Source organism: Rhinopithecus roxellana, chromosome 19, assembly GCF_007565055.1.
Source record: "Rhinopithecus roxellana isolate Shanxi Qingling chromosome 19, ASM756505v1, whole genome shotgun sequence".
Classification (NCBI taxonomy): domain Eukaryota; kingdom Metazoa; phylum Chordata; class Mammalia; order Primates; family Cercopithecidae; genus Rhinopithecus; species Rhinopithecus roxellana.
In genome coordinates this window covers 5,317,420-5,331,512 of record NC_044567.1, presented here as the reverse complement: position 1 = coordinate 5,331,512, position 14,093 = coordinate 5,317,420, and the positions used below count along the sequence as shown (strand labels likewise).

The window sequence follows — 14,093 nt, the reverse complement described above, 5'->3', positions numbered from 1 at the left end:
CAGGTGCGCACCACCATGTCCAGATAATTCTTTTTTGTATTTTCGGTAGAGACAGGGTTTCACCATGCTGCCCAGGCTGGTCTCGAACTCCTGGGCTCAAGTGATTTGCCCGCCTTGGCCTCCCAAAGTGCTGGGATTATAGGCGTGAGCCACCATACCCAGCCGAGAGTTCATTTCTTTTTAATGCTGAATAATATTCCAGTGTATAGATGTGTCACAGTTTATCTGTTCACCTATTGAGAGACATTTTGGTTGCTTCCACTCTTTGGCAATTATGAAAAAAGGTGTTATAAACATTCACTTGCAGATTTTTGTGTGGACATAAATTTTTAGCTTAATTGGATAAATACTTAAGAGCATGACTGCTGGATTTTATGGTAAGACTATCTTCGTTGTACCACTTGCTAGGTGTGTAACCTGGGAGCAAGTTTCTTTACCCAGAAAATGGAACAGTAGTATCTACCTCATAGGTAGCCCAGACTATCCTGATGTGTTATGATCTGATGTATATATTAGGGAAGATTATATTTTAAAAAGATTGATCGCTTAGTGGAAAACCCATCAGATTGATGGGGAGCTTGGTTAAATAGAGAGGTGACTTATCGAGGGAACTTGTTAAGTCTCTTTGCTGTTCAGTAGTGAGTAGTGAAGTACAGCAGTGAAGTTGCTCAGGCACCTGCAGATCACATTCACTATGAGTAGCACCATCTTCTAAATTGAAGGGCAAATGTATTATATATTGGTCTACAATTTCTTTCCTTAGTATCTTAATCATAAAGTTTTGGCATTGGGGAATACTTCTGTTTTACTACAGTTTTGTCACTAGTAGATATAAATACCATTAGATGACATTTTTCCCATTTATCAGGAAATTTTTTAGATTTTTTAACCTATTAAAGAAATATACAATGAATCGATAGTATTGAAACATCTTTACATTCCCAGTATAAGCTTTATATTAATATTTTAATGTATTACTAAGTTTGACTTATTAGTATTTTATATAGGATTTTTGTCTCTCTACTAACCTTAAACTGATTGCTTTCTGTGCTTGTAGAACTAGGATTATGCTAGCTTTTACCAAATATTTGAACATTTCCTCTTTTTATATGCTCTGGGATAGTTTATACAGAATGAGAATTATTTGTTACTCAAAGGTTTGAAAGACATGTATAAAACTATACATGTGCCTAATAAATAGGCACATTTATTTTGCCTAATTTTATTCATTCTGCCTAATTTTTGCATATTTGTGCTTTCTCTCCTTTTTTCTTGATTGCATTTACTAATGGTTTATCATTTACTGGATTTCCCTCACCTCTGAAAAACTTGAAATTAATAAATAAAAAACATTTTGGCAACTTTCTTTCCCCCTGCTTATTAGCTTATTCAGAATTCAAGTTTTTCATTTCTCAATTTAGTTTTAGAAATTTATATTTTTCTCAGCAACTTTTCATTGAGATTTTCAAATTTATTTGCCTGGTATTTTATTTTGTTTACATGGCACTTTATGTTTCACAATAGCTTTTTAAAGGGATAAAATGATTCTTGTTATCACAAAACTTAAATTGTATATAAAAGTACAAAGAAAAAAATTAAAAGAACTTGAACTCTTACCACTTTTGTAAAGTGTTTCATGATCTTTCTAAAAATTTTATTTGTTTTTGCTCCTTTTCATTCTGCCTAATTTTTGCATATTTGTGCTTTCTCTCCTTTTTTCTTGATTGCATTTACTAATGGTTTATCATTTACTGGATTTCCCTCACCTCTGAAAAATTCCAGCTGTTACACTTACACTTATGTAACATTTATATGTTCCTCCCCTGCCTTTTTTTGTGTTTGTTTTTTGAGACAAAGTCTCACTCTATTGCCCATGCTGGAGTGCAGTGGCACAATCTCAGTTCACTGAAGCCTTCATCTCCTGGACTCAAGCAATCCTCCTGCCTCAGTCTCCAAAGTAGCTGGGACTACAGACATGCGCCACCATGCCTGGCTAATTTTTGTAATTTTCTGTGGAGTTTCATCATGTTGCCCAAGCTGGTCTCGAACCCCTGGGTTCAAGCAATTTGCCCGCCTGGACCTCCCAAAGTGTTGGGATTATAGGTGTGAGCCACTGCACCTGGCCTTTCCCCCCATTTTTAAGGCTTATGATTTTTACCCACTAAGTTGTACAATGGAACTCTTAAAAAAATAAAACCTTATGTGAAATCCTGGCATATAAAAGCCAAGCACTTGTGATTACATCAAAGGGGAGTGAGGAGAAGGGAATTTCCCACTCTGTCTTTCTTATCAGAGGCTTGTGAATCCAGAGAGCACTGTTAGAAACCATTGTTCTGATACACTAATTTTTGCTTTTATCTTTATTGTTTCCTTCCTCCTTTTTCCCATAGACTTGTTTTATTGCTCTGTTCTGACTTCTCGAGTTTGGTGTTTATTGCATTTACTTTCATTCTTTCTTATTTAACATTGAAAATATTTAAGTCTACGAATTTGTCACTCCATGATGCTGGTCATATCTTATAACATGTTATATAAGCTGTTTTCTCCTAAGTGGTAATTATAATTTTTTAGTTTCTCTTTGACTCATAATATATGTAGGAGTATGTGTTTTTAATGTTTAAGTGTAGAGAGGTTTGTTTACTCTTTTTAATATCAAGTTCTGGTTTTATTTCATTATGGTAATAAAATAAGATCTTTCTAGGCCAAACACGGTGGCTCATGCCTGCAGCACTTTAGGAGCTGAGGCAGGAGGATCTCTTGAGCCCAGGAGTTCGAGACTAGCCTGGGCAACATGGTGAAACCCTATCTCTACAAAAAATTTTAAAAAATTGGTTGGGCACAGTGCTCACACCTGTAATCCCAGCACTTTGGGAGGCAGAGGCGGGCGGATCACTTGAGATCAGGAGTTTAAGACCAGTCTGACTAACATGGTAAAACCTCATCTCTACTAAAAATGCAAAAATTAGCCAGGCGTGGTGGCGGGCACCTCTAATCCCAGCTACTTGGGAGGCTGAGGCAAGAGAATCGCTTGAACCTGGGAGGTGGAGGTTGCAGTGAGCCGAGATCACGCCACTGCACTCCAGCCTGGGTGACATAAGTTAGATTCTGTCTCTAAATAAATAAATAAATAAGGGGGACGTGAACCTATAGTCCCAGCTACTTGGGAGGCTGAGGTGGTTGAATCACTTGAGCCCGGGAGGTTGAGGCTGTAGTGAGCCATGATTGTGCCACTGCACTCCTGCCTGGGTGACAAGGCAAGACCCTGTCTCAAAAAAAGAAGAAAAAAAATCTTTCTAATTTATAATTGTTAAGAAATTATTGATATTTCCTGTAATTCAGTGTTTAATCAATATTTATAAATTTTCCATAGTAGTTTGTAAAGTTTGTATTCTGCTTTGTTTGTTTGTTTGTTTGAGACGGAATCTCGCTCTGTCACCAAGCTGGAGTGCAGTGGCACGATCTTGCCTCACTGCAACCTCTGCCTCTCAGGTTCAAGTGATTCTCCTGCCTCAGCCTCCCATGTACCTGGGACCACAGGCGCGTGCCACCACGCCCAGCTAATTTTTGTATTTTTAGTAGAGAGGTAGTTTCACCATGTTTTAGTAGAGAGCGAGTTTCACCATGTAGAGAGGGAATTCTATCATCTTTCCTATTAATTATATTATTGGAATCATTTATATCTGCACTGATCATCGTAGTAGCCATTCTCTATCTGTGGCTATTGAGGATTTGAAATGTAACTAGTCTGAACTGAGATATAAGTGTAAAAGGCACACTCGGGGCCAGGCATGGTGGCTCACACCTGTAATCCCAGCATTTTGGGAAGCCAAGATAGGCGGATCACCTGAGGTTAGGAGTTCGAGACCAGCCTGGTCAACATGGTGAAACCCCATCTCCACTAAAAATACAAACATTAGCCAGGCATGGTGGCAGGTGTCTATAATCCCAGCTACTCAGGAGGCTGACTGGAGAATCATTTGAACCCGGGAGGCAGAGTTTGCAGTGAGCTGAGATAGTGCCATTGCACTCCAGCCTGGGTGACAAGAGTGAAACTGTGTCTCAAAAAAAAAAGAAAGAAAGAAAAGCAAACGCACACTGGGTTTTGAAGATGTAATGCCAAAAAAGTAAAATAGCCCAGGAATAATTTTTATATTGGTTACATATTGAAATAGTATTTTTGGTTAAATAAAAAATAAATACCATTAAAATTAATTTCATCCCTCTTTTTAGTACTTTCTAAATGAGGCTACTAGAAAATTTAAAATGAAATGTGTAGCTTCCATTTTGTTTCTGTTGGACAGCACTCCAAATCATTATTTATTTTTGTCTGCTTCATCTGTCCAAGACTAGCAGTAGCATTAAAATAGTTTGTTTTTTTAAAATAATTTCTGCTTCTCTCACAGTTTTCATTATATATATTTTAGTGTGCTAGTTAGCACATAACAGGTCATATCTATTGTGGATTATATTTTACATCAAATGAAATGACCATCTCTGGCCCTTTAAAAATAGTTTATTTAATTCTATTTTGATATGAATTATTGCCATTCTTGCTTTTAAAAAATCATTTTGCCTGGGATGTTTTGTACACCTCTCTTCTTTTATTTTCAGCTGCATTTGTTTTGGGTATCTTTTAAATAGTAATTAAACTTGTTTAATTTTTTGATACAGTACAAACATTTTTGCTTTTAATACGGAAGTCTAACTTTTCACAATTGTCATCTTATTTTATGAGTTCCACTTTTATGCTATTTTGCTTCTCTCTTTTCTATATTTTATTATATTGAATATTTTTAAAACCTTTAAGTCTACTTTTATTACACTTACACTTTGAAAAATTGTGGTTAAACCCATTATCTTTAATTATCACTGTCAAGGATGAAGTAGTATCCAATGATCCTATGTAAATGTATAATTTAGTATATATTTTCCTCTCTATTCATTTTCTAACTGGGAATTAGACTATTTTTACATTTTTTACATTGTCTCACCATACGATTTTTTGTTTTGTTTTTGTTTTTATAGAGTTTCACTCTTCTTGTCCAGGCTGGAGTGCAATGGCATGATCTTAGCTCACCGCAACCTCTGCCTCCTGGGTTCCAACAATACTCAGCCTCTGGAGTAGCTGGGATTACAGGCATGTGCCACTACGCCCGGCTAATTTTGTATTTTTAGTAGAGATGGGGTGTCTCCATGTTGGTCAGTCTGGTCTCGAACTCCCAACCTCAGGTGATCCACCCGCCTCGGCCACCCAAAGTGCTGGGATTACAGGTGTGAGCCACCGTGCTTAGCCAATAATTATTTTTGATATTAATATTTTTATACATTTTAAACCATATAGACCACAGTGATTGCAATTTTTTTGTTTGTTGGTTTTTTTTTTTCTCTGAGACAAAGAGTTACTCTGTCGCCCAGGCTGGAGTGCAGTGGCGTGCAGTCTCCGCCTCACTGCAATCTCCGCCTCCCGGGTTCAAGGGATTCTCCTGCCTCAGCCTCCCAAGTAGCTAGGATTACAGGTGCCCACCATAATGCCCGGCTAATTTTTTTATATTTTCAGTAGAGATGGCTTTTTGCCATGTTGGCCAGGCTCATCTCAAACTCCTGACCTCAAGTGGTCTGCCCGCCTCAGCCTCCCAAACTGATGGGATTACAGGCGTTACCCACCGTGCCTGGCTGTGATCTAGATTTAACTTGTTTTGCAGTTTGACATTTATCACCACCTCTTTCTCTTTGTGGATCAGAATATATACTTGAGAAGATTTTCTCCTTCTATATAGCCAAACCAACATATTTAGAATTCTATGTTTAGAATTCTTAGAGCACACCATTTTTCCTTTAAAACTTTGTACACATCTCATCTTCTGATGCTTATTTTGTACCAAGGCCATTTTGATTTTGTTGTTCTTGTTGCTGTCGTTCTGTAGGTGTCTTATTTTTTCTCTCTGGGTGCTTGAGAGATGTTTTCACTTTCCTTGAAATTTTGAAAGCTCAAAAGGATGTGTGTAGGTGTTGTCATTTATACACACACACACACACACTGATACATATATATACACATATATTTTTTTAACGACGATTTTCAAAGTGTAAATATAATAAAAGTAGAATTAAAGGTTTTAAAAATATTCAATATAGTATTTTGAGACAGAGTCTTGCACTGTTGCCCAACTGGAGTGCAGTGGGTTAATCATAGCTCTCTGCAACCTCGAACTCCTGGACTCAATGGATTCTCCTGTCTCAGCCTCCTGAGTAGCTCTAGGTATGCACCACCATGTCCAGCTAATTTAATACTTTTTTTTTTTTTTTAGACACAGGGTCTTGCTTTTTGCCCAGGCTTGTCTTGAACTCCTGGGCGCAAGCAATTCTCCTACCTTGGCTTTCCAAAGTGCTGAGATTACAGATATTTATTTATATTTTTAAACAGCTTCATTGAGATGTAATTCACATACTATATAGCTCACACATTTAAAGCACACAACTTAATGGCTTCTAGTATGTTCGCAGAATTGTGTAACTATCACCACAATAAATTTTAGAACATTTTCATTACGCCAAAAGAAAACCTGAACCTCTTAGCCTTCACTCTCCAATCCCTCTCCCTTTCTTTCTTTATCTACTTTCTGTCTCTGTAGATCTGCCTATTCTATATATTTCATGTAAATGGAATCATACGATACGTGGTCCTTTGTAACTGGCTCCTTTCACTTAGCATAATGATTTTAAAGATTCATCCATGTTGTAGCACATATCAGCATTTCATGTCCTTTTATTGCTGAATAATATTCCATTGTATGCTACATTTTATTTATCCATTCATCAATTAATGGACATTTGGGTTGTTTCCACTTTTTAGCTATTAAGAATAATGCTACTTTGCCAGGCGTGGTGGCTCACGTCTGTAATCCCAGCAATTTGGGAAGCTGAGGCAGGAAGCTTGCTTGAGTCTACGAGTTCAAGACCAGCCTGGGCGATGTGATGAAACCCCATCTCTACTAAAAATACAAAAATTAACCCAGCATGGTGGCATGCACCTGTAGTCCCAGCTACTTAGGGGGCTTAGGCACGAGAATCACTTGAACCCAGGAAGCAGAAGTTGCAGTGAGCTGAGATGGAACCACTGCCCTCCAGCCTGGGCAATAGAGCGAGACTCTGTCTCACAAAAAAAAAAAAAAAAAAAAAAAAAAAAAAAAAGTAGGCTGGGCGCGGTGGCTCAAGCCTGTAATCCCAGCACTTTGGGAGGCCGAGATGGGTGGATCACGAGGTCAGGAGATCGAGACCATCCTGGCTAACGCGGTGAAACCCCGTCTCTACTAAAAAAAATACAAAAAACTAGCCGGGCGAGGTGGCGGGCTCCTGTAGTCCCAGCTACTTGGGAGGCTGAGGCAGGAGAATGGCGTAAACCCGGGAGGCGGAGCTTGCAGTGGGCTGAGATCCCGCCACTGCACTCCAGCCTGGGCTACAGAGCGAGACTCCATCTCAAAAAAAAAAAAAAAAAGAAAGAATAATGCTGCTAGGACTTGAGGTCAGGAGTTTGAAACCAGCCTGGACAACATGATGAAAACCCATCTCTACTAAAATACCAAAAATTAGCTGGGTGTGGCGGCATGCACCTGTAGTCCCAGCTACTCAGGAGGCTGAGGCAGGAGAATCGCTTGAACTCGACGGGTGAAGGTTGCAGTGAGCCGAGATGACGCCACTGCACTCCAACCTGGGCAACAGAGTGAGACTCCATCTCCAAACAAAAAAAGAAAGAAATTTACAGTCCATCCTCTGCCATCAATGATAATTAATATGTAAATGTTTACTTAAAATGATTTAGAAAATAGTTATTTCTTATGGCTAATATAGGTGATAGTTTTCTAAATTCATAGCAAGGTCTTGGATTATTAGAACATATCACCTACAGGTATATATAGAATTTTAGTTATTTATTCTGGTAACATATACAAAATATGAATTTTACCATCTTAACTATTATAAAGTATACAGTTCTGTGGCATTAAGCACATTCACATTGTGCCACAACTGTAAAGTTTTTAAAAAGAAAACAATATCCATTTCTCAATCCTTCTGATTTTCCTTTCTCCCATAGTACATCCCATAGTACATTTTTTCTGTTTTATCAACTTTCCTTTTCTTTTAGATGCTGAAGAGTTTCTGGCAGAAGGTTTGCGGAATGAGAACCTCAGCGCTGTTGCAAGGGATCACAGAGACCATATTCTACGGGGCTTTCAGCAAATCAAAGCCAGGTTTGTATAAACTGGTTCCATTAATCTTCTTCATAAGCTTTAAAACAATTTATAATCAGTAAAATAAAGTCACGAGGTAAGACATACATATCATACCTATCATAGTTCTTTATACTTGACAGAAACTTAATAAATATTTGCTGAATTGAATTGGAGGCAGGCAAGCATAGTTAGTGTAGTTTACCAAAATAAAAATGTTTTGATAATTATGTATGTATCTTGAGGTAATTATTCTGCTTTTAGCTTTGGATTTTTATGTTAGCCTTCATTGACCACTTTTGCATTTAACTAAAAAATGGTGAAAGATAAACATTTATGCTTGTCCAAATTATTAATGAGAAAGTGTTAGGCAGTATGAGATAATGTTCATTATCATTTTTGGTGCTGATTTTACTTCCACATCTCCTTCCCTCATACAAAACTTAAATGAAACTTATCAAGTTGATTCTTTGACCATATTGGGATGTTTTATTCCTGGACTGGGTTGAAATATGTTAATTTTTTAAAAATAAGAGGCCCTGACTTAATTTGTGCATTTTAGAATGTGAGCATCTGACAGATGCAAACACTTGCTTGGGGGAGGAAAAAATAAAAATTTTCCTTTATAATATATTTTCTGACCACCTATTGCTTGAAATGGGTAACTGAATGAGAGCAAGGGATAAGTGAGTGTTCCTTTAGCTTTTTCAAACCTGGTGGCAATGTGATTCAGAATGTTTAAACTGAATATTCTTAGCAAAGGAAGAGCGTCTGCAGGGTTATGGTTGAGATTTAATTTGTGTGGCTGACCATTCTTAGTATCTACTCTAAAAACCTCATTGAAACTCCGTAGAAACAGAGAATTTTATCCTTCGGAAGGGCACAGCCAGAATCTATTCCGTTCAGGAATGTGAGAGAACCTCATGAGTTGCCCTGCTGGATCTTAATCGATCTTTCCTGCTGGCTAATTAAGCATCACTTTTACTCAGCAACTGGGGACTGTGTAATTATCAGCCTGGGTTGCCCTGAATAATTGAAACAAACAGAATGCAGAAGATGGGAGTTTTTTGCAAAAGTGGGAATATCTATAATTTTTGGTAGGTTGAAAAAGAGTGTTTAAAACAAAGTTCTCCATAATGTTATTTTATTAATAGATAAGTTTAGGCTTAGTTATGTACCTGGAGACTTAGTAAATTATAGAATTTTTTTAATTTCACAAGTTTGCCTTTGTGTTTTATGATTACTCTAAGGGTGGCATGTGGAATAAAGATGGAATTATTTTAAATTGGGAGAGGAATGACCCAAATATAATGGTGTATCTGGTGATTCTGTTGGTATAAATCTTTGATAAGGAATGCAAAAACACTTTTACTGCAGCTGTAGGTACAAATACACAATGAGGAGAAATTCTTTCCTGTATCTGTACCACAGCATTGAGAAAGGACTAAATTTCAATCTTAAGTTGGTAATAAAAGGCAATTTATGGTAACTCATTATTGTCAGCTGCATATTATTATACTTCTTAATCCTCTTTTAAAATATATACACACATGCACACACATGCATGAACACACACAGAAGCTGAATTTGTCATGGGGTAGAGTCAGTTTCTTGTTCTCAAATTCTTGTTCTCAAAGAACTTTCTGTGTGGTTTGTGGGGTAGACATTCAGGAAATAATCAGCAGGAGCTTTAGGAAATAACTGCATTGTTGATGGGAGCTTTCTGTTCATTGACTTGTTGCAAGAAAGATGACACTTTATTTAGAATTTCATAATTATCAGATCACTGAGGAAATGAGGAGCCAGAAATGAGATACTGTACAAGAAAATGGAAAAATGAGGCTTTCCTTTGGCAAGCTGTTTGAAATTGCCTTACATCCACCCATTCAATCATCACTCTGTTAATGTAACCCTTGTTTTCCTGAATCCTCTTCTTCAGCCATATCACCTCTATTGTGCCATTTATGGCTGCCACATTTACTTATGTTGTGTGGCAGTTATATGTCCCCCAAAAAGCTTGGCATGAAAAGAAATTTAGAAGTCATCAAACTTAAGAGTTAAACGTGTATGGCAGGCTAAATGCAGTGGCTTACTCCTATAATCCCAGCACTTTGGGAGGCTGAAGCCAGAAGATCCCTTAAGGCCAGGAGTTTGAGACCAGCCTGGGCAACATAACAAAACTCTATCTCTACAAAAAATAAAGTTAGCCAGGTGTGGTGGTGTATGCCTGTGGTCCCAGCCACCTGGGAGGCTGAGGTAGGAGGATCACTTGAGCCCAGCAGGTTGAGGCTGCAGTGGGCCATGATCATGCCACTGCACTTCAGCCTGGGCAACTGAGTGAGACCCTGTCTCAAAAAAAAAAAAAAAAGTAAAAATTAAGCATATGGCAAATACATGAACCATACGGTAACACAAAAACAATTAAAATTAATGAAGATCATTTAAAAGATTTTATTTTTAGTCTTTTTTTGTTTGTTTTTTGCTTTTTATTTTTGAGACAGAGTCTCACTTTGTGGCCAAGGCTGGAGTGCAGTGGCACAATCACAGTTTGCTACAGCCTCGACCTCCTGGGCTCAAGCAATCCCCTGACCTTAGCCTCCTGAGTAGCTGCACACCACCATGCCTGGCTAATTTTTTACTTTTTGTTGCCCAGGCTGATCTGGAACTCTTGGACTCAAACAGTTCTCCTGTCTTGACCTCCCAAAATGCTGAGATTACAGGCCTGAGTCTCTGTGCCTGGCCTATTTTTAGTCAGATTAAAACAATAATATTTTAGGAGTTTGGTAAATTTGGGGAGGTGGTAACCTATCTAAAACTATAAATTTAGCACTTCAAGGCTTATTTGGAAGGTAGATAAATCTCTAGCAAGATAATCTGGAAAAGCCACTACTAGATAAATGTAAATTATATATTTACACATACACATATATGTATTTTACAACTTCTCACTCTCTGTTTCCTTGCTTCCTTTAATTCTTTCTTCAAAATATATTGCTCTAGAAACAAAAGGGTGGAGAGAAATAAAAATAGCACTGCCTCTGATTCTTGGTAAACTTTAGGGGCTTACCTCTTATTTTTATGGCTGGCTTGGAATTCACTGGTATTTGCCATGGTTGTGGACTTGCTGTAAATGGATGCATCTGACTCCATCACAGCTGTTATAATGTGTTTTTTGCTATTTTCTGTTGTCTAGAGTGAATGACCACAGGAAAAGACAATTGTGTCAAGAATCATGGGTGTTCTCCAAGTGCTCATCTGTTTTTCAGTACAAATCACTTTAGCTATTCTGTTTTTAGACTTAGAAACAAAAAATAGTTATCTTTTTTTAGACTTAGAAACAAAAAATAAAATCCTATCTATATTTACGTACTTTTGTTTTTTTTGCTTGAAAGTGTCACCAATGAAAGCTAATATTTTCCATGTAACACAAAATAAAAACAGATAGCAATTTCTGTGATTCCAAGGAAATGAAGCCCTGTTGTGGTATTGATGTCCTAAGCTGTGATTTTCATTGCTTCTCTTAAAAACTAAACAGCTTTCACATTCCAAGTCCAAGTTTTCATTGAGCCCTTTGGAGAATGGCTAGGATAAAAGCCAGGCAAAGGCACTTCCTGCTTTATTATGGTGGTCACTGCAGGATTAGCACCAGATGTGAGACACCTGGAATGAAGCAGTCGTGATCTACGCTCAGACGCTTGATGGCATTCTAATGCATTGGGAGAAACAGTAGAGCATTTTTTAAATGTTTGATTCAGTGGAGGCCATCTGACAGCAAGAATACGTTGAGAGTGGGGGAAGGGATAAAGAAAATATAATTTTTGTTTTGTTTTGTTTTTTTTGAGACCAAGTCTCTTGCCCAGACTAGAGTGCAGTAGTGTGATCTTGGATCATTGCAACCTCCGCCTCCCAGGTTCAGGCGATTCTCATGCCTTAGCCTCCCGAGTAGCTGGGATTACAGGCATGAGCCGCCACGCCTGGCTAAATTTTTTGGTATTTTTAGTAGAGACGGGGTTTCACCATGTTGGCCAGGCTGGTCTCTCCTGATCTCAGGTGATCCACTCACCTTGGCCTCCCAAAGTGCTGGGATTACAGGAGTGAGCCACCACGCCCAGCCAAAAATAGAATATTTTTATTATTGAGATATGGCTTAATTTCTTTCTTGATGGCCCTTTTTGGATAACTAGTCATTTATGCTCCCTGTTGGAAGTGAAGGACAGAGTCAATGGAAGCAAACTTGGAGTATTGTTTCCTTCTGTGAAACTTAGTAATGCTAAAGGAGTTCCAAAAAGAGACCAGGAGATTTATATCATATTGAGATGGAAGGAAATAAAGAAATACCTTTTGTGTGACAGGGTTATGGCACCAAACTCAGGACATTTAAAGTACAGGCTGAAAGAATATCTTGAACACATCTCACTGTGGGTGGCTAACCTATAGCTCTGTGTGAAACATGATATACTAGTAAAATCTCATAAAAATAATTCTGACATTCTTTGGGAATTTCATGTTTTCTTTTCAGCTTAACATGGATTTCGCTTTAAGGCAAGATTTAGCTTAAGAATGTATAATTCTGATGTTTTTGTATTCTAGCAAGAAAGACACGGAGTTAGCCTGATAAAACTCTTGGGAGCAAGAGTTTTGAAGTAGTATACTATAAATATAATCACCATTAATTATATAGAGAGTTTTACTTTTCTTAAATGTTAATTATTGAGCTTAAAAACCCCTAAAACAAAACACATTCAAATGAAGTATACTTATCAAAAGAACTAATGTATAATGTGCTATTAGTACATTTGTGTTATTCACAAGTTTCAAGATTTGCTCATAACATCTTTTTCTATTCTTTAATTTTGCTACTTGTACTGCAGCTTCAGTGCAAATGCAGAAAAAAAAAAGTAGGAGGTACTTGCATGATCCGTCTAAGTTTAAATAGCTCTGAAAAGGCTCAAAAGTCATAGCAATAATTTGACCACATCTGGAAAGTTAATAACTCATTTCTTCCTTTTTCAGTCCTATCCCTCCCTCCCATCCTTAAAGGAAGAAAAAAAACCCACAAAAACTTCAACACTATTTCTCAACTCATCAGTTATATCAGCCAAATTTTTGCTTATTTCTCTGTTATTCAGTGGATGAATGTTGAGATTTCACAATTGAGTTAAAGAGTTTTGTGAATCTACTTCTCTAGGAATGAGAGGTTGTATTTATTGCTCTTTTAATCTGGAATGCCCTACAGGTGAGAATGATAAGAGTATTACTTGCTATTGATCTCTTGGCTTAACTTTTAAGACCTGGAAAGGAAGATCATCTTATGTGTTTTTTATGGCAAGTCTCTGTCCTTTCAAAATAGCTTCGAAATGTGTAACCCTCCTTATAATTTTATCATAATGATTATTTTGTTTGTTCTTTCATATGTGAGGCTATCTGGAAGTAGAACAAATTTTCTTAAATAACATTTTTTTAAATGTAATAATGACCATAGTCCTTGGTGGTTCAGAATAAACCATACCTTTGATATTTTCATTTTATATCTTTAAGATTTTAGATTGAGTTCAGAAAAATGTTTTGTTGTTGTTGTTGTTTGTTTGTTTTTTGTTTTTTTGAGACAGAGTCTCACTCTGTCACCCAGACTGGAGTGCAGTGGCATGATCTTGGCTCACTGCAACCTCCGCAGGTTCAAGCAATTCTTGTGCCTCAGCCACCCAAGTAGCTGGGACTACAGGCGCACACCACCATACCGGGCTAATTTTTGTATTTTTAGTAAAGACGGGATTTTGCCATGTTGGCCAGGCTGATCTTGAACTCCTGGCCTCAAGCAATCTGCCCACCTTGTCCTCCCAAAGTGCTGGGATTACAGGCGTGAGC

The 14,093-nt window shown here is 37.6% G+C and overlaps 1 protein-coding gene across 7 annotated transcripts in view; it reads left to right on the top strand.

Annotated features, from left to right (window-relative positions):
- The window catches only part of SKAP1 (src kinase associated phosphoprotein 1), a 294,324-nt gene that overhangs the window by 20,686 nt on the left and 259,545 nt on the right, over positions 1–14,093 (top strand). For all 7 annotated transcript variants that reach the window (XR_004054889.1, XR_004054888.1, XM_010359237.2 and 4 more), the window contains exon 2: positions 8,144–8,249. Coding sequence is in view for 5 of the 7 variants with exons in the window: in XM_010359237.2 (XP_010357539.2) it covers positions 8,144–8,249 (106 nt within the window). In the remaining 2 variants the exon portion in view is untranslated. The remainder of the gene's footprint in view (positions 1–8,143; positions 8,250–14,093) is intronic.